This window comes from Abrus precatorius, unplaced genomic scaffold, assembly GCF_003935025.1.
Source record: "Abrus precatorius isolate BTA unplaced genomic scaffold, Abrus_2018 Scaffold2, whole genome shotgun sequence".
Lineage (NCBI taxonomy): Eukaryota > Viridiplantae > Streptophyta > Magnoliopsida > Fabales > Fabaceae > Abrus > Abrus precatorius.
Genome location: NW_020874362.1, coordinates 20,565,835 through 20,586,909, shown reverse-complemented (window position 1 = coordinate 20,586,909; position 21,075 = coordinate 20,565,835). Strand labels below are relative to the sequence as shown.

The 21,075-nt window shown below is 30.1% G+C and overlaps 2 protein-coding genes across 2 annotated transcripts; one reads left to right on the top strand and one right to left on the bottom strand.

The window, feature by feature from the left end:
- Window positions 1–250: 250 nt before the first annotated feature.
- Window positions 251–1,393, top strand: LOC113859596. The gene is made up of 2 exons (XM_027492326.1): window positions 251–421; window positions 623–1,393. The coding sequence occupies exons 1-2, from the start codon at window positions 251–253 to the stop codon at window positions 1,391–1,393; spliced, it is 942 nt and encodes a 313-aa protein (XP_027348127.1).
- Window positions 1,394–8,964: 7,571 nt separating this feature from the next.
- Window positions 8,965–14,335, bottom strand: LOC113858920 (polygalacturonase At1g48100-like). Its single transcript, XM_027491723.1, has 7 exons — window positions 13,943–14,335; window positions 12,448–12,582; window positions 11,454–11,720; window positions 11,029–11,073; window positions 10,726–10,933; window positions 9,963–10,153; window positions 8,965–9,518 (listed from the first exon to the last, which is right to left on the bottom strand). Exons 1-7 carry the CDS (start codon window positions 14,333–14,335, stop codon window positions 9,126–9,128), a joined length of 1,632 nt encoding a protein of 543 aa, XP_027347524.1. The 3' UTR covers window positions 8,965–9,125.
- Between the last annotated feature and the right edge of the window lie 6,740 nt (window positions 14,336–21,075).

The window sequence follows — 21,075 nt, the reverse complement described above, 5'->3', positions numbered from 1 at the left end:
GGAAATTATGATAATTGGTGTCAACGCATGAAAGCCTTACTAGGATCTCAAGATACTTGGGAGATTGTAGAGAAAGGTTATGATAAGCCTCAAGATAAGGCTGTTTTGTCACAATGAGAAAGATGCTTTGATAAAGCAAAAGAAGAAAGATAAACAAGCACTTGCATTTATTCATCAAGGCTTAGATGAAGCCATGTTTGAGGTAGTGTCTAATGCAACCACCTCTAAAGAAGCTTGAGAGATTTTAAAAATGAACCTTGAAGGGGTTGACAAGGTCAAAAAGGTGCGTTTACAAACTCTACAAGGAGAGTTTGAATCCTTGCGTATGAATGAATATGAACCTATTTCAAATTTTGGTAATAGAGTAATGGTTATTGTAAACCAAATGAAGCGATATGGAGAAAAGGTGGAAGATGTTCATGTAGTAGAAAAAAATACTTCACTCCTTAACCACAAAGTTTGATTATGTGGTTTGTGCTATTGAAGAGTCAAAAGATTTAGACTCAATGTCTGTTGACCAGTTGGTGGGTTTGCTTCAAGCCTATGAAGAGAGATTTAATCAAAGACAAGAAGAGTCTTTGGAGCAAGTTCTTAAAACCAAAGTCTCTCTGAAAGAAAATAGAGGAGAAAAAAAATCAACGAGGACATAGAAGAGGAGGAAGGAAGGGGACGTGGTCATGGTCAAGGAAGAGGAGATCGTGATAATTTTGACAATAGAGATGATTATCAACCTACTAGAGGTCGTGGAAGGGGAAAAGGAAAAGGCAGAGACAATTTTGGTAGGCCATATGAAAGGAGGTATGATAAATCTAATGTTGAATATTTCAATTGTCACAAATATGGTCATTACTCTTGGAAGTGTAGAACAAATGTTGAAGAGAATGCCAACTTTATTGGAGAGAAAGCAGAAGATGAAGAGCCAACATTGTTGCTAGCACTTAACAATGAAGAGAAGTGTGACAAATGCTTATGGTATCTTAACAATGGAGCAAGTAATCATATGTGTGGTTACAGGAAAAAGTTTTTGGAGTTGGATGAGAAGGTGAAAGGGAATGTTTCCTTTGGCATTTCTTCCAAGGTGCAAATCCAAGGAAAAGGTACCATTTTAATTTCTTTAAAAGATGATACTCACAAACTGATTATGGATGTTTATTATGTTCCTAAACTAAAAAGTAATATTTTAAGTTTGGGACAACTTGTTGAGAGGGGATATGAAATCCTTATGAAAGATTGTTGTTTGTGGCTTAGAGATCAAAATTCTAACTTGATTGCCAAGGTGTTTATGTCAAGAAACAGAATGTTCATTTTAAACATTGAGACTATTGAAGCTAAATGTTTGAAGACTAGCACAAAAATGAATCATGGTGTTGGCATAAGAGATTTAGGCACTTAAACTTTGGTGCACTCAAGGCTCTAGGAGATGAGAAGATGGTGAAAGGGATGCCTTCCATCAACCATCCCAATCAATTGTGTGAAGCATGTCTCGTTTGCAAGCATACAAGGAAGAGTTTTCCTAAAGAAGTCGAATTAAGAGCAAAAGAGCCTCTCTAACTTGTTCACATCGATGTATGTGGTCCAATCGATCCTGCCTCGTTTGGTAAAAATAAATATTTTTTGTTCTTTATTGATGATTTTAGCAGGATGACTTGGGTTTATTTTTTAAAGAAAAAATATGAGGCATTTGTAACTTTTAAAAATTTTAAAGCACTTGTAAAAAAGGTGAGTGGTTATGTAATCAAAGCTCTATGATCCGATAGAGGTGGCGAATTCACGTCAAAGGAATTTAATGAATTTTGTGAAAAATATGGGATTCGTTGCCTTCTAACGGTTCCTAGAACTCTCCAACAAAATGGGGTAGCAAAGAGGAAAAATAGAACTATTTTGAATATGGCAAGATCTATGCTAAAAGCTAAAAATATGTCCAAGGAATTTTGGGCCGGCCGAAGCTGTTACTTGTGCAGTTTATTTGTCTAATCGCTCTCCTACAAGAAATGTCAAAGATCAAACACCACAAGAAACATGGAGTGGAGTGAAGTCAAAAGTTGACCATCTTAAAGTCTTTGGGAGCATTGCATATGCTCATGTACCAGACCAAGGAAGATCGAAGATTGATGATTGGAGTATGAAATATGTGTTCATTGGCTATGATGCAAACTCAAAAGGCTACAAGCTGTACAACCTAAGCACTGGCAAAATAATAGTGAGTCGAGACGTTGAATTTGATGAAGAAGAAGCTTGGAACTGGGAGAAGGAAGAAGACAACACTTATGATTTTTTTCCATACTTTGAAGAAGAAGATCAAGAAGGAGGCCAACCACCGAGTGAGTTTTCTACTCCACCTCTTTTACCAACTTATGAAATCTCATAATCTTCTAAAGAGAGTTCAAGTGAAAGATCAAGAAAAATGAGAAGTCTCCAAGAAATATATGATGAAACTGAAATGATAAATGATTTGTTTTGTTTATTTGTTGATAGTGAACCAATGAATTTTGATGAAGTTATGAAGAACCAAAGGTAGAGAAAAGCCATGGAGGAAGAAATCAAAGCCATTGAAAAAAATGACACTTGGGAACTATCAAATCTTCCCAAGAATCATAAAGCAATTGGAGTAAAATGGGTGTTCAAGATTAAAAAGAATGTCAATGGAGAGGTAGAAAGATACAAAGTAAGGCTCATTGCTAAAGGCTATAGGCAACAACATGGAGTTGATTATGATGAAGTGTTTGCACTAGTTGCTTGCATGGAGACAATTCGTCTTCTTATTTCATTGGTAGCTCAAATGAAATGAAAAATTTTCCAACTTGATGTCAAATCATCCTTTTTGAATGGTTATATCGAAGAAAATGTTTATGTTGAACAACCAATGGACTTTATAGTCAAGGGACAAGAAGAAAAGGTCTTGAAGCTGAAGAAGGTGTTATATGGATTAAAACAAGCACCGAGAGAATGGAACAGTCACATTGATAAATACTTTCAAGACAATGGATTTCTCTGTTGTCAATATGAGTATGCCCTTTATGTTAAAACTTTTGATAATCGTGATGTTTTGTTTGTTTTCCTTTATGTGAATGATCTTATCTTTACTGGCAATAATCCGTTTTTATTTGAAGATTTCAAGAAAGTTATGTCTTATGAATTTGAGATGACAAATATGGGACTTATATTCTATTACTTAGGATTAGAGGTAAAGCAAATGGAGAATGGTATTTTTGTCTCACAAGAGAGGTATGCAAAGGAAATTTTGGAAAAGTTTAAGATGTTTGATTGCAATCCTGTGAGCACACTCATGGAAGGTGGATTGAAATTGTCGAAGTTTGATGATGGAGAAAAGATAGACCCCACGATCTTCAAGAGCCTAGTGGAAAGCTTAAGGTACTTAACAAGTACAAGGCCTAATATTTTGTACGCGGTTGGAGTTGTGAGTCGTTTCATGGAAGCTCACACCTCTACTCACTTAAAAGCTGCAAAGAGAATTCTTTGTTATTTGAAAGAAAGAGCATTACTAGATTTGTGTTGTTCATGGGTGATTGTGCTTTTTCTTGGAACTCTAAAAAGCAACCTATTGTCATACTTTCTACTTGTAAGGCTGAAAGGAGAGTACTAAATTCACATTGATAATAAATTCGCACAAGAGCTTGCCAAGAATCCGGTGTTTCATGGGCAAAGTAAGCCTATAGATACGAGATATCATTTCATTAGAGCATGCATTCCAAGAAAGAAGTGGAGCTAATTTTTGTGAAGACTCAAGATCAAGTTGCAGATGTTTTTACCAAACCACTTAAGTTTGAAGACTTTAGAAAATTGAGAAAAAGACTTAGAGTGCAGAAGAATTTTTAAGAATTTTTAATTAAGGGAGGATGTTAGAAATAATAATTAAGAATAAAGTTTTACATGAGTTACAAATTGAAATGTTGTGAAGTGAATGTGTGTTAGTGTGAGTTAAAGACCATAATTTCTTAGTTAAGATTAATAATTCTTTGTTTGTAACTACTTGATATTTAAGGAGCAATTAGGAGCAATTATTCTTCAATATAACTTGAAGGTTGTAATATCACTATTATAAATAGTAATTATATTCATGTATTTGATGTGACAAAATAATAAAATCCTCTTATTATTATAATTCTTCTCTTCTTACCTCTAACAGGGTGTTTGACCAATCCGAAGTGGGTATTCCATTACAGTACTAGATTTGTTGATTTGTTCCTATTAGAATTTCAGCTTTGTGGCAACGTGAAAGACCGTTGCAATTCTACATAATTTTTGTCTATTCTATCAACTTAGAGAAGAGAGAAATGGATGCAAGTGGAAGCTGCTCGGGAAGGATGAAAGATGCTTAAGCGAATTTTAAGCTCATTTAAGCGAATTTTTTTTATTTTTATTTTTTGTTTAGTTTATATTTGTTTAAATAAAATTAAATTTGTTCAAACAAATTTAAAATTGAATGTCTAGTTCTGCTTTAACAAGACTAGATATGGATCCTCTTTCTTATTCAGTGACAATTTATTTTACAATTTAGGCACAATTTTTTAATTCAAAGCTAATTTTTAACTTTTGAGTTATAACTCATTTAACTTTTTTTTTTCTTTAATTAAAGCAACATACACTTTGTTGATAGGTCACTTACGTGACGCTTTTCTTCTCTGTCCTTTTTTTTAGTAAAAAAAAAAAGAAAGAAGGATGACAAACAAAAATAAATAATAATGTGGAAAAAAATATTAATAAAAAATAACTTATTTAAAATATATTTAAAGTTTTTTATTATACTATCATAACATATTATTTTAGTAAATAAAACTTAAATTTAATATGACAATTGAATTTAAAAAAAGTAGCTAACTAATATTGATATTTAATTAGTTTATGAAAAATATTATATTTGTAATAAATATGAAAAATATTATATTTGTAATAAAAAATAATTTGATTTATATTACTGTTATGTATGATAAAATAAATTTTATCGGTAGTAAATGTAATAAATTAAGTGTTTTATGATTTTTATTTTTTTTGTTATTGTGAGTTAAAGATACTTAATTCATTGAAATATGTGTAATATTTATTTATAAGTTAGTATACTTAATTTATGTACTTTTTCATGTTAAATTTATTAAATGATATACTATAAATGCTATTTTTTTTATTGAATTAATCTATCATAGTAATTAATTTCTAGACTATATTAATTTAATAAATATTTTCTAAAATTAAATTATCACGATGAATTAGGCTTTTATTTTTTTCTAATACTGCACAATTGTAGTATTTAAATAAGAGTGAGTTAATTGAAAAATATTAAATTTTATTTATCGTGTACAAAGAGAGTGAAAATATTATTATATTTATCTTATGATATAAAAAAAAAAAAATTTTAAAGTTTGTCGAATAATTCTTTTTCTCAATTTTGGAAGTTGTAGAGTTATCATCTTTCAATCTCTTCGAAGTTATAATTTACACTTGGTAACTAGGGATGGAAATAGGTCAGGTTAGGCCAGACATTACTCTAAACAGACCTGTCTTGTAACATAATTATTAGGCCTGAGCCTGACCTGTTATCTGTTAAAAGCTTTATTTTAGGCATGGTCTGGCCTGTTTAAGTGGCTTGACCTGTCCTGAAGCCTGTTAACAAAGTCTGTTACAAAAAAAAATTAATATTAATAAAAATATAAATATTTTATTATGAAATTAGTTTATACATTTTTTTAATTTCTATGTTCTTAATAATTATTAAATAATTATAATAATATTTATATAATTTTATAAATAATTTTTAAAATATTATTTAAGTATTAATTATAAATATTTTATATTAATAAAATATTTATTTATATTTTTCTTGATTTATTTTTTAAAATTATATAAATAGTAAATATTTTAGTTTTATTTTAGAAATATATTTTGTTTATTTAAAAACATCTTATATTTAACAAATAAAATCATAATAAATACATAAAATTGATAAAAAAAATACCATTCACACAGTTTGTTGAATCAATTAAAAGAAAATTATTATATTTAAAAAAAATAAATTTAAACTTAATGCAATATATATATATATAGATAATGACAATAATAATAACTATTAAATTAAAAAATAATTACAAAAAATAACACTTACAAAATTTATTAAATCAGCTTAAAAAATTATTATATTTTAAAAAGTAAATAAATATCATCATTATAAAAATTATAGATGATAAATACTTATATTATAAAATTCATAGATACAGAAAAATAACATATGAGCATAGAAAGAATTATTAAAATTTATATTTAAATTAAAATAACTTATATTTCTAAATTTTTATCTTAATTAAAAAATATGTGATAAAACTTAATATAAAAAATTTAAATTTAATGTGCTATATATATATATATATATATATAAATGAAAACAATAATAACTATTAAATTAAAAAAATAATTACAAAATATTTAATTTTATTTGTTTCATTAATTTGTTATTTTAAATTAACAAATAAATATAAAATTAACTATACTATAATATTAATGTAATATAAAAAATATTACTGATACAATAAATTGAAACACATACTTATATATTACATATAAATTGATAAATTAATTAATAATTTAATTAAAACATGTGCAAGTTATAAAAATATATATTATTATATAATTTATTTATAATTATATTATTTGCTACATGATCTGGTTATATATATATATATTATAATAATTTTTTTATTTTATTTTATTTTATTTTTTTTATAAATTTTTACTTTCAAATAAAATATAATTCAGATTTAAGTAATTTCTATTTATTATAAATAAAAAGAATTATAACATAATATATTAATATAATAATTAAATAATTAAATTAATAATAATAAAATTAAGAGTATAAAAAATATGCTAATATAATTTTATTATTTTATTTTTAAATTTTATTTCGTTTAATTTTTATTACGTCTTATTCTTGTTCAAAGACTTAACTATTTTTTAAAAATATTTAAATATAATAATTTATTATTAAATAAATTTATTATTTAAAATGTATAATCATGTATAAATATTTTTAATTTTTAATATAATATAATTACTATTTATTATAATTATAAATAAATAAAATTATAACACAATATATTAATTTAATAATAACAGATATAAGAATATAAAAAATATATTATTAAATAACTTTATTATTTAAATATATTTTGATAGTTTTATTTTAAAATTATATAATATATACAGACCAGCCTATCAGGCTTAATAAGTTTTATAAACATGCCTATTTTATTTACTTAAACAGATTTTTTTAAGGTCCAAACCTAATTTATTTATTAAAAAAGTCATGTCCATGTCAGGCAGCGTGTTTCCATCCCCATCGGTTATGCTTGTTGAGCGCAACAACTATCAGGGACTGAGATTCTTGCAGTATTGATATTCTTGGAACCACTAATTTTTATATATATATATACTTTACATCAAAAGCTTCCCCCACTTAGCAGATGTGCAGAGACCTTTACTCCAAAGAACCCTGTCAGAGAGGATCCAATTCCCTTACAAAATGTGAAACACTGAAACTGCTGATTCTGACAAGTCAAATGATTCTGTTCCCTCCTCTTTTTGAATGGACAAAGGCTCATGTGGTTTGTTAAAAAACTAGTTTTTATATTTCTTACTTCACAAAAATGATATGCATCTTTATATGTCCCCTCCTCTCCTTATGTTACAAAGGGTCATATCATATTATTTTGGCAGGTAAAACTTAGCCATACCGTGTACTACTGTAGTGCTTAATAGTTGACTTCTGAAGTTTATCTGGGCCCTTGCATTGCATGGGAAACTAAGATTTATAGTTTGGTGCTTCTACAAATCTTTCTGGTAAATTTTTCAAATATTTAGAAACCAAGTAGGGTTAGATGTTCTTGCACTGGATCCCATATTGTTGTTGTGGAACTGACTGCTTTTATTGCTCTATTATTTCTTTCTTCATGTTACTGTACATTTCTTATTTCTTTTTGTTGTTTTCATAAGATTGAGGTGCCAGAGTGAGGTGGTAATACAACACTGAAACTGAATTTCGAGAAAGCGATGAAGAGTGGAAGAGAAATGTTAGATCTAACTGTTTATCATCAATCATTAAGTCATTGCAATTTTGCTTTGTTCTACTGTTTTGACATACTCCCTTTCGAAAATGAAGGCTACAAGTTGTTGAGGACTAAAACTTTAGGTTGATGGAATCTTTTTGTGCTTTGATAAGTAATTGATTATGGATGAGTTACTTCAAAAACAAGAACCACATGATTGATGGGTTTTCTGCTGTAATTTGTAATTGTTGAGATCCCATCTTGACTACAAATATGATTAGAGTTTATGTTAATCATCATCTTACAAGCTAACTTTTGGGGTTCAGTTAGACCCAAATCCAAATTCAAGATGGTATAAATCAAATATTGAGCTACCGTTGACTGTAAAAAAAAAATAAAAAATCAACTTGACTCCACAGATTTTCTCAGTGCAATCTATCTTGTCCCACGGTTTTCCTAATGCAATTGAAAAAAAAAATCAATCCTACAACATAAGGGAGTGTATTGAGATTGTGTCTTCCATAAACGAAAACAATGCTCACCTTACAAGCACTTTTGGAATTGAGTTAAGCTTTTTTTTTATGAAAGGAATTGAGTTAAGCTAAAGACCAAATTCAAGAGTAATTATATGGTAGAGAGATGAGTTGTACTAGAAACACCGATACGCATTACTCATGTTTGATGTCATCTGTATGTGTGTGTGTGTGTTTTAATGCATGACTACTTTTTTCTTGCATTGTAGACTGCAATTTAAACCACTAACTACAGCATATTAGGTTCTTTAGTCTTCTCATTTGATTAAATTTCCTTAGTTCTGAAATTGTATAAATAAGGATATTTTTATTCATAGATGCTAACACTGGTATAATATCTCACACTCAGGCAATATGCCACAGCTACAAGGCTGCCTATTATACTATTCTCGACCTCTTGCAAACAGCAGGGCCGGTATACTCTCACAATGGTAAATCACTGTTACCCTAATGAAGAAAATTTCCTATATAGTAGCATTTTTACAATATACATACTTTATCTAGCTGGCTAACCATTTGAATTTATATCTAACATTGATCAACATAAATCATGATCCGTCTGAATCCGATTGTTTGATGGCTTCCCAATCTGAAGACAAGCAATTGGTGGGACTGTTGGAGTTTTTAATTCACCATAAGTCTCCCAGCAGAAAGGATCATATAGATGGTATTGTTCTTGAATTGGTTTTAACTCAATAGTGGTTAATGAAACGTCTACACAAGGTAGGCTATCACTACAGGCAAAGTGAACTGGCTTAACTGTGTATGTTCCCTTTATCCTTTCATAGTTGATTCCAGCCAGAGACACTGCTGATGTTTGGTTATGGCAGCTTCTTTTGTCACAGTAGAATTGGTCAATCACTATTGGGAGTTGAACTTCAGAAACTTGTATATTTGAGAATAGCACTCCTTGTACAGAGCCTGATCCACCCTGCAGATATGCATGTTACTCAGTTGGTAAACGATTATACTTTTCCATCAAGTTCTAATGTTCAAAGTGATGGGAGTACTTGGATTGAATGATCATTTTGCAACATTTTATTGAATCATATTTAGCATTGATAACAGCACGCAAATGTCTAATTGATTGGGCTGTAGGCCATAAGAAAATACAATTTTTACCGCTTCTTAGAATAGCTATTCAGTTTGGCAATTTCTCATTACCTGAAAAATTATGTAGAAAGCAGTTGAAGGTTTTAAAAAATGACTGATGTTATTGAAATGGCTAATGACTCTTTAAAAAATGACCACTTAATAGTATTAAATGATCTTGAAGTCAAATTTTCTGATTAACTAGTGGAACAAATATTCATCTTATAATCTTCAAGTTAGGAATATTTATAATTCTAACTACAATGCATTATTCATATTTTACCTGCCATGTTTTGATTCTGACACCATTCATTGTGTTGTGCATGTTGACATCCCTGACAGTAATGTTTGAGACACAGGCTCTGGTGTTATCCTTTCCTAGACCTCCAATGCTGATTCCATGCCCTGGTCCACAGTTGACATTGTGTACATATACGTTTGAGCATCCAGTTTGTATAGAAATACAGTCATCTCCTGCAGTTATTGAAATAAAAAAATTACACTTAACCAACTTGGACTATTTGGACTATTTATTGTCTGTAAGTCTACATAGTGTGTTTTACTATTGTTTTTTTTGCCCATGTGCAATCTTGTACCCCAGAAAGTTTTGGCTCAGCATGTAATGGACCACTGGATGTGCAGTTTTCATCTTGCTTCAGATGTAAAGCAAAAGCTCTATTTTCTAATGAAGACAAGAATGATTGAAGAAACACAAAAACAAATGCTCATGTTTATGGATTAACGGTGTACTGTACAATTGGATGATGCAGCGTGCATTTTGGGCTCCACACGTGCCACGTAGCTTATGACTAACAAACATTGGGATATTTTTTGTTGCTATTTGTTCAACTTGGCTGTAGATAGGATAAGATAATGTCTTTCTCTTTTAAGGATCATAGAACATGCATCTAAACTTTGTCTTTTAGTTTTCTTCTTTTGTCTTGAATTTTTATTTTTTTTCATTTTAACTTGTCTCCATCTACTACATTGCCCTTTGAATGTGTTCAAATGAAATAGAAATGTGCAGTAACTTATTGAAATATTACCGCAAGCTAAAGTGCTGCCATATATCAATACATCTTTGGAGTTCTGAAGGTGAATTCCATCTGTATTAGGACTGTCACCAGGAGATGATATGCTCAAATCATGGACCAGAACCCCATTACAGTTGTCAAACTTGAGGTGGCATTGTGGACTATTTTGAATTGTTATGCCTGTGACTGTTGGATTAAAACTCCCATAGAACCGCAGTGCCTGTGCATAATAAAGGTCAATTTCATTATGTTCCAATAATAACTCCTAGACATGAATCAAATTGGTTTTGTAAAAGGGTTTAAAATGGTCCTCACAGTTGGCTTGACGAATGGCATTTTTCCTCCCATCTCACTTTGAATCTAGCACAATTGCATTAATGCAAATGATTAGGCCCAGATGAGTATCAAAATTGTAGATTTAACCCCTCTGAAGTCAGAAGATATGTAAAGGAAAAAATAATAAAACTTTATCTATCACTAATTTGAATACATAATATGTAGTAAGTATTCATTAAGAATACAGAATTCAATTATAAAATATTATAGATTTTAAGTTAAAAAATTACTATTCATTGATTTTTTATTACGTGTCATAAAAAAATTGTTTATAAATATGACTTAACTGTAAATCAAAGTAAATATACCCTTTTAACTTTTTTCACTTACACATCTTCTCTCTTTAGAAAAAGTCAAATCCAAAGTTGGTATGTGAGGTGGAAAGCAAGGACAATTAAAGTTACCGGCATTGGGGGTCTCCCTACTGAGTGGTTTAAAGGGACTATGAGCTTTTCTTCATCATCTATGGGATTATCATATGGATGATCTTGCCACCACACTGAACCTCTTCCATCAACGACACCTTTACCTTGAATGGTGATACCCACAAGCTTAGTAAATTCCAACCACTGTAGTAGTCCTCTGCTCCAAACATTGGGACTTGTTGGTGCAACAATGGTGCCATCAAGCTGACATAATATAACCTTATTAACATCACTCACAACTGAATTGTCGGTTGCTACAGTGTGCATAATGTGAAGGGACAATCACATGTAATGGTAAATATGTATTTTCACAGGTAAAAATAAAATAAATAAATAATTGCAACAATTGGCTTATTTTTTTTCTTCTTTAACAAACAAAACATTATAATTGTCCTTGGTCACCTAATCCTGTCGTATATGATTCATTAGAATATTCGTGGTTGAAAGAGACAATTTATTTATGCTTTTTTTTTTCTGTCATGTGTACCATTTCTTGGTTAAAGATTTAACTGTCTTGTTATCGTTTAACTTTTTAAAGTCACTTTCAGTGTTTGTTTTCCTCTTTGACAGTTACAAATGAAGTTTATTTGAATAACTTCTGAATTCGCATGATTTACTTAATCAGTTCCTCATTTATTTACTTAATTAAATATAAAAAAAATATAAGACTTTACATTTGTACCAGTTATCATATATTTTCGAAAATTTATCTCCGTATGTCAATTTGTCCGCCAAAAGAATTTAGATAACTCTCTCTTTTTTTCCTTAAAAATGATTCATGTTATTTTTAACTTTTTAAAATTTTTTAATTTTATTTATTTAAACATTAATATTTTATTTATCTGAATGAATTATAAATATTTTTAAATTATATTTATAGTTTTCTTTTGTTCTTGATGCTTTCCTTTACTCTCTGCAACTTTCTCTCTCTGTTTATTTTTATACTCCTGTTACTTTCTTTGGGTGGATATATTACCTGGAAAATGATGTTGGGTTTACAATATGGGCCCGAGAATGAAATGGGCCCCACCAAGAAGACGTATTCTGCTGGGATGACCATGGTTGATGCCTCTACCTTACAAGCTTCAGCCCATGCAGCTTGAAAGGCCTGCATCACATTTTAAGACAAAAATGCAGAGCTGGTTAGAGGTACATCAACAACAATAATGAAAATACATTAATAATAATTTATCCTTAAAATTTTTTTGGAAAATTTTTGTTTTTCCCCTTCAAATGCTTGTTACATTTTTACAAATTTTTATTGATATGGTTCACTTTGATGCTATCATATGTCAACTTCTTATTGAACTATGTTGTCAAAAAGGACTAATTTACAAAAATATAAAGATAGGACTAAATTCAAGAGTTTGCTAAAATATATGCACAATAAACATTTAATAGTAGCTTGTGAAGCTATTTTATTTGCATATTTAATGTTTTTAATCTTTAAATAAATTTTCTAACTGTTAAAAAGATGCTATGTTAAGGAACAGGTGAAGCTGAGATCATAAATTGCAGACTAGGCTTGTCCTACTTGGAAAAGCTTAGCTAACCACCGTTATGTGTGATATAAACTAAAAATTGTATTGTAGGAAATATGAACTAACTGTCGTAACGAGAATCATTTTTCAAGTAGGTCCCACCCCGCTTGTTCTCGTGTCTTCACTTTTCTGTATTTTTCACTACTCAGCACTCAATCAATGGACTCAGTAAACTTTCTTTAATGACAAATATTACTAACTCGACAACACATCCCAAACACAAAAGACGAAAAGAAAACAAATGTTTATGCTCCTAATGACATTATTTTACCATCAACTTGGTTAGCTGAATCCAAATCATTGAAAGTTACTGAAATATTAACATGGACGACTTTACCAAAACCAATAAATAAAAATAAAATCATGGGCTGGATTTAAACTGAATTTTCTAACTTTAAATGCAATTTCAATATTATTATAGTTTTGAAGATTTATGTAATTCCTAGACAATAACTGTGCTGCTATACTCTGTAATTGCATGAGCTTAACTACGAGTACAAGTGACAAAAGATCTTTTGAATTATATTATTGTCATGATAAATTTTTATAATAATGTTTTTTTTTATATTTCCCTTTATCATATAACATATTTTGTCACACTTTCTCTCCCTTTTCTTCCTATTTTTCTCTAATTTGTAAATATAAATAACATTTCTGAAAGTACTTTAGGAGCACTCCCCGAAATTCTAATGGAGGAATACTGAATAATGTAATATTTTAGAAAATTATAGCCCCAAGCAACATAAAATATGCTCCCCTTGTGCTCACCTTCCGAGTAAATTTCATAATTTAGTCATGCATTCCCCTGAATTCTAATGGGAACAAGGAATTCTTTGAAAAACAGAAAAATCTTGGTCTTGCATGTTAACTTGTAAGCAGAAGCTACATTAAAACCTTTTGGTGGGTGTAATGAGATTAAAGAGTTACCTTTGTGTCATCAGTTTTTCCATCTCCCTTGGCTCCAAAATCTAGCACATTAAAGGTGGAAGAATGTCCACCATTGTAAGCTTTTGGTGGGGGAGTTAGGGGGGTATCATCATTTGGTGGTGGTGAGGGAGTGCTTTTATATGGTGGAGGCTTTGGTAATGTTGGGGTGGTTTTATGAGATGGAGGTTTTGGTTTTGATCCTCCACCATGGTATTTGTTGTGGTGACCATTGCTATAAGTTTTTCCTTTCTTCTTAAACTGAGAAACTGAGACATCTCTGCTTTGACTCCAATGCTTACCTCTTCTTGCAATGCAGGCTTCAAAATTGCAAGACCAAATGAGAAATGCAATGAGAAGCATGTATGTGAAACCCCTGAAACTCAAGCCCTTCATTTTAGTAGTTTTGGTGGAAATGTGAGTAGAAATTCAGGAGGGAACAGAGAGGGGTAGAGAGACAAACAAGAGAGCTTCTTTGTATTGCTATAAAAACAAGTGACGGTTATGTTTATATAAGGAGAGTACTTCAAGGTTAATAATAATTGTGCGGGCAAAATATACAAGCATTAAAATATTCTTGATAATCCTAGACATTTATGATTCATTCTATTTTTTCTTTTTTATCTTTCATTAACTAGTTTGTTTTCCTTTATGTGAATTTTGGTTAGAATTTGTTTAGTGGGGGCAGTGGAGCTTCTATTTTCTTGCCACATACCCAGAGTCATTGCATGTGACCTAACAAAGGCACAGTTAAGGGGGCTACTACTGTGTTTTAACTTTTAACCATGATTCCATGCCCTTCATAATTACCCAACTGAATCAGGGCTCAGGTCAAATCTACCTCATGTCTTGTCCAACTTTCCTTTGTTTTCCTAGCTTAACCCAATAATAATAGCATCATTTTTCCTCGCTTAATTCAAATTATAAAAAGTGAAGAGCAACAAAGATTCCATAATGGAACTATGTAACAAGACCAGTTAAAGGTAGATAGGAACTAGGCATAAATATTAACCATATGGGACTAATCAAAGAAAAAGCTTACTACATAATGTGCATTTTATATTTCTACCCTCCACATTTAGTTAATGGTAAGTGGCATGCATCGCATTTCACCTGCTTGTTTCATACAGATTGGACAAAATTTAAGTATAATGTTTTAAACAATTTTAACTTTACTTTAATAATCTATGAGAACATTAAATATTTATATTTTATTACCAATTAAACTAAAATTATTAATTATGCTTGAAAGTAATCAATCAAGATTTGGTGCAAAAGCCAAAAAGAAAAAAGAAAAAAAGAAAAAAAATCCACGTGAGTGGGTCTATAAGGTGTCAATGGCACACTAATTGTCACAAGGCTTTTACGATCACGTGCAACCTTCACGGGCCAAGACTTCTGTCACTTTGTCTTCTTAAGCCATGAGCCATACCTATGTGGTCAGAAAGACCCTCCAATTAAGCTTTTTTTGTTCCTCTTTTCCCTATTAAACCGAAAGTGAGAATTTGCTAAGTGAATGAATAAAAAATAAAGCAATTTGTTGACCAAAATAAATAAAAATAAATAAATAAATTTATTGTACTTGGAAGGATGGATTTGTGAGAAACCATCCTCACGCCCACTGATTTGCAGCATTTTTTCATGTTTATGCTAGACAACATTTTTTGTACGCATGAATAAAAACAAAAGAAAAAGTACAATATCATGCTCCTCTTGCACGAATTTCTGTGCATAAGGTTCTCAAATCTATTGAGGCCCCAAAAACAGAAAAAAAAGTGAAAATATATTGAATAGGAAAAAGTAAACTAAAATCAAACAAGTGAACAAGAAAATTCACTTTCATTAGATCATATATATGTCATAATCTGAGTGAGTTGGGGAATGGAATAGTTTAATGGATTATTTAGTGAAACAAATTTAGGGTTGGATCGGGTAATGGAATAATGAAAATGTTGAAGACAACAGTAGATAACATACATTGTTTAATTGAAAATATCAGGTTAATCTATCTATATCAATAATATCAAACTACATTTGTGATATAATACATGAATCCAAAGCTATTTATATAAAACACATATTGTAAATTTTCTTATTTTTGGGGTGAAAATGATGGGCACGAGGTGGATTGGACTATCATATGCAATGATAAACCATCAAATATGGGTTTCTGTTATTTCCATGTGTTGGCTTCATTCTCCCAGAGTTTCTCTACACAGTACATGAGGTGCTGGTTGAAATAAACGTCAACAACTGCAAGACACATAATTTCACAAATGCCACTGCTTGATAGCCACCCCTCATTTTCATCAACAGTGTTTATCTGCGACTCGCTTAACCTTTTCCACACTCCCATTCCCTCCGGATCTTTTGCTTCTAACAATCATCGATCAAAATACTCATTTTTTTATAATAAATAACGTCAGCATGCATTAAGATTACAGAATTAAATATACTTTCAATATAAAAACTTTTTTATTCTTTAATAAGTACACTAAGGACAATTATTAGCATTTTCTTAACTAATAATGCTCCAGTTTAACCATAGTATAATATTCAACCATTACCAGTTCTGGTATCTTTTATACCTGTATGTGATTCCTTTTTTTTCCATGCTTTCACAAATATGTATAATTTTCTTTTGGTAGAAAATGGACATGTTTTCATGAACTCATATCAACGAAACTTATATTTTGTCGGCAAAAAAAAAAAAAAAAAAAAAAAAAAAAACATACCCAGCAGGCAGAACTTGATTGCCAACATATGCAATTATAACATGTTTCCTAAACCTGAAGACATAGGATGCACAGACACGACGTGTAACTCGAATATAATATAATAAGGGTACGGGAATGCGGTAAATTTAAAGTTTACAACCTATAAAATTGTTTAAAATTAAAATAAGAGAATGAGTCTTCAAAAATAGCTTTTGTTAATAATTACTAATTGTTTTTAATTTATAGCTAAATATATAATCGTTGCTGAAATGTGTAACGTGAGTACAACAATTATTTTAAAGTAGATGTACCTCTTAACTGATCACATGAAAAAAAAAACTCACATGTACACTTACAAATTCTGTTCATTATAATAAATAATAATTTTTATTCCCAATTTGCCTGAGTTTGCAACTCTTTTTACCTGTCTGTGGTGACAAAAATCAGAAAACATGGTATAATTTATATGAGACAACGAAGGAGCATGAGAGAGAGAGAGGAAAAAGGAGTACCACACAACCTTCTTAGCCGTCTTTTTGTGGTTATGTGCTCGTGAACTATAAAGTCTTCTCGTGAACTTGAACTTCACGCACACAAAGATGATTAGGTTTGTTTCTGATCCATTATTTGTGAATATGTTGTAGCGACCAACTATGGGATAAACAATTTCATGCCTTCAAGCTATGGTCATCCCTTTATCCAGCACAATATGGCCCAAATAAAATACTTATAATATAGACTCCTTTTCAACCCTCCACCAACCTCCAAAACAGTGCTTATGCCCATCTCTACAAGTTAATGTGCTTGACTACTTCTTCAAAATATATACCCACCTAAAGTCATAACTTCAAAATTATTCAAATATTTATATACATGTGACTGAAGTTAAAAAAAAACTCTAAAAGTAAATAAAATCAGTATACTAACATCCATGAATTAACATTAACAATTTCATGCTTATATATGCAATCTATCTCCTGGATATAATGCGTACACAAAAGGTTATAGTAATGTATATTAGATACTATACAACTCGTTAATGGTAGGGTCTCATTGTCATTTTCTAGTCCTATTGCAGTATTAATAAGGAAACTTAAAAGGGTACAAATTATTTAAGATTTACATTATAAATATATACGTACAACTACCAACATTTGTTTTTGGAGTAATCCAAAGACATGATTTTGAGATGGAAATAGGCCTATAATATGACAAATTATACCCTGGCTTTAATTATAAATTTATTATTAATTCGAATAAAATTCCCAGTTTTTTTTTTCCGGTTACTTGACATCATCTTAAGACATAATATAATTATTTATTTATTTTTCCTCGGGAATGCTTTTATAATTAAAAAGAAGGAAAGAAAAGAAAAGGGTAAGCAATGCATTTCCCTGATCTGCGGATGCACGAGCTTGGTGAGTTAAAAAGCATATAGATACATGTGAAAGTTGATGCATTATATCATTCTCCTCAAGATGAAGAAAGCCATTATGCTATAGGACACGAAGGAATTAACAGAGGAATTAATTCACTATAATAACAATTAGATTCGGCATTCCCTCAGCAACAAATGCAAATGCTAGTAGAAAATGTGCTATACATAGGTGGAGGTGGTTCTATTTCTAGCTAGTCACAGCTTTTGGTTCACGGATCTTTCTAGAATTTGAAGATGTGCATGTAGAAAATCCTTTTTGAAAAATTGGCTACGATTTCACATGGAGCAAGCAATGCATTAGATGCAATTCTAGTTGAAATAATCCCATTGGAGATGTCTCATTGCTGTTGCTGCTGCTGATGTTTTAGTTTGTGGTGCATGTGAATTTTTAGTTGGAAGAAGCCCCATTAGTCCATGTGAATGATCTTCCAAATTTTTATTAAAAATTAATAAAAAGCTAAAACCAAAAAGTGTTTTGTCCCCATCACTTTGTTTTTATTCCCCATAGACCTTCCCATTCCTTGTGTTCATCATCGAATACAAAAAGCTATTTTAGCAATATATATTCACGGATCACTTTGAGCCCCGAAAGCTTTTTGCTTCGTCAATAATTTCATTGAAGGAAATCTCAAAGACCTTTATCTGTTAATTCTTGGCCTACAATGCAGGCGCATGACCCTTATCTCACGGCTCAAAATGCGACATATTCACACAAAGACAATAACTTCATTTTAGCTATGATTAGTGTGCACAATGCACATCCATGTGCCCTTTTGGTTTTTGCTACCATGGAATGTTCATTGTGTCATTTAGATCAGGGCTTTTCCATAATGAGTAATACATGATATGAAGATGTACTAGATTATGCAGCACAAAGGGAAATGCCGTACGTCTTGAAGAATCTGCAAAACATCGTTTGTTTTATGAAGAAAATTGAAATCATTGTTTAATCACTGTATAAATTCCTTTTTCATGGAGACTCAATGTTAATTTTTTGTCCTTTTGAACAGCATTTCTAAGATATATATCACATATACGACACTTACCTACCATATAAGTTTAATTGTTTAATTAGTGTTCCTTAATACAAAATTCTTCAAAACCATACACGTATATTGCATATATAAATTAAATCTTGTTGCAATGAGCTGTACTTACTGAAGAAAAAAAGAGCAGAGGACCTTAAGTTTTAGTAGTAACATATTAATAATAAAATTTATATAAAAAAGATTAAACTAGGTGCATATTTTCATTGTTTGGTGTTAGGAGGAATTACTAGTCTCAGTTCAAACATGGGGAACCCAAAGAATTTAGATTTTCATAATGTTACATTTAAGCTCATGAGTTATTGCTTTCTTACTACTTGGACAAACATGTGGCTAGTGTATAGAAAAGTGGTCCAAAAGGCATGCCCTAAATTAGTATTGAGAAAAGCTAAACAACAGCCACCTGTTAGATAACAGATACACAGAACTGGAGCCTTGCATTTACATATGGAATATTGATTTGTTGTCTCAGTAGCTATGTCTATCCTTTCTGATCCTAAGTGAAGATGCTGCTAAGATCTTCATCTTGATGAGCATCATGGACATTGCAGATTTGATCTGTCTTTTGTTTTGAGTTTCCTGCAGGTCAGTTATGGGTTGAACTAAGCCATGAGACCAACATTTTGTTGGTAAAATGAGGACCCAAGAGCAGCCTCATACCTTTGTAGGTACACGTGTCAACAAATGGATGGACAAAGTTAGCTGATGGACTTCTCACTTCAACATGCTTTAATATTTTTTATTTATTCTAAATTATTTATTATTTTAAAATATTAAAGAAGCATTTTTAATAATATACTTATTTATTAGAAATAACTTTTGCTAATTAACTACTATAATAACTTTATTATCATTTTGAAAATAATTGTTATGGATTAATTATTAAAATAACTTCAACACTTTTGATGAGTGTATTTTAATAAAATTTAATTTATTTATTTTATCATAATAATTAATAAAATTAAAGCTTAACTACACTTTTAGTCCTTAAAGTATGTGGGATTTTCATCTCTTTAGTTTTAAGTGTTTGTAATTAGTCTTTCTAGTATTTTAAATGTACAATTTTTGGTCTCCAAATTTTAACTGCTCATATTTAGTCTTTCGAAGTTTTTAAATATTCAAATTAAGTCTTTTATTTCAAAATTTTATTTAATAATTAAAAAAAATATAATGAAAGTCTTAATAAAAAACTTAATTTGAATATTAAAAAATTAAAAATATTAAAATGTGAACAGTTAAAATTAGGAAAATAAAAGTTGTATATTTGAAAAACTAAGGAACTAAACAAGAGCAATTAAAATTAGAGAAGTCAAAATTATACATATCTAAAACTAGATAAATTAAATGTGAGTAATTAAAATCATACATAGGTTAAAATACAAGACAAAAAGCATAATTAAACAAAATTAATATTTTTTTACATTAAAAAAGAGCAACATTTAACGTGGGATGGATGGAGTATAAATTAAGAGTAGTTTTGTTAGTGCGACCGGTTACTCTTGTCTTCTTATAGTCAGCCAAACCAAAGTTAAAAGTCATTCACACCGAGCGAGACTCATATTTTTACTCAAGAAATTGTTGCTTCCATAAGCAATTTGAAATAACACCTTTGTCATAAGAATTAAGATAAGCAATCACGAGAAAGTTATTTTAACAAGATAAAGAATCATGAGATCAAATCAAAAAATATTTTCCAAAATTAGAAGCTTCTTGATAAACCAACTCTAAATTATAAAATAAAATAAATTCTGAAGGCAGGAAAATTTACAAGTCTAAGTTTTAAAGCATTGGTTATACACACAATGTCTTTTCACAAGATCTTTATAAGTTAAAAATGAGTGTTGTTCTAATTATAAATTTTAAAAGGACTATTCTTTGAGGGAATGTGGGACTGTTTCTTTGAAAAGTTAAACTTATGAAATAGTAGCAACATAT

Coding starts and splice junctions, on each gene's coding strand:
- LOC113859596 (XM_027492326.1), top strand. CDS start 251: ATGAACCTTGAAGGGGTTGACAAGGTCAAAAAGGTGCGTTTACAAACT. Junction 422..622: donor AAAAGGTGGAAGATGTTCAT/GTAGTAGAAAAA, acceptor GAAAGAAAATAG/AGGAGAAAAAAAATCAACGA.
- LOC113858920 (XM_027491723.1), bottom strand. CDS start 14,335: ATGAAGGGCTTGAGTTTCAGGGGTTTCACATACATGCTTCTCATTGCA. Junction 12,583..13,942: donor GAAAAACTGATGACACAAAG/GTAACTCTTTAA, acceptor AATGTGATGCAG/GCCTTTCAAGCTGCATGGGC. Junction 9,519..9,962: donor TCAGAATCAAAACATGGCAG/GTAAAATATGAA, acceptor GCATATCTGCAG/GGTGGATCAGGCTCTGTACA.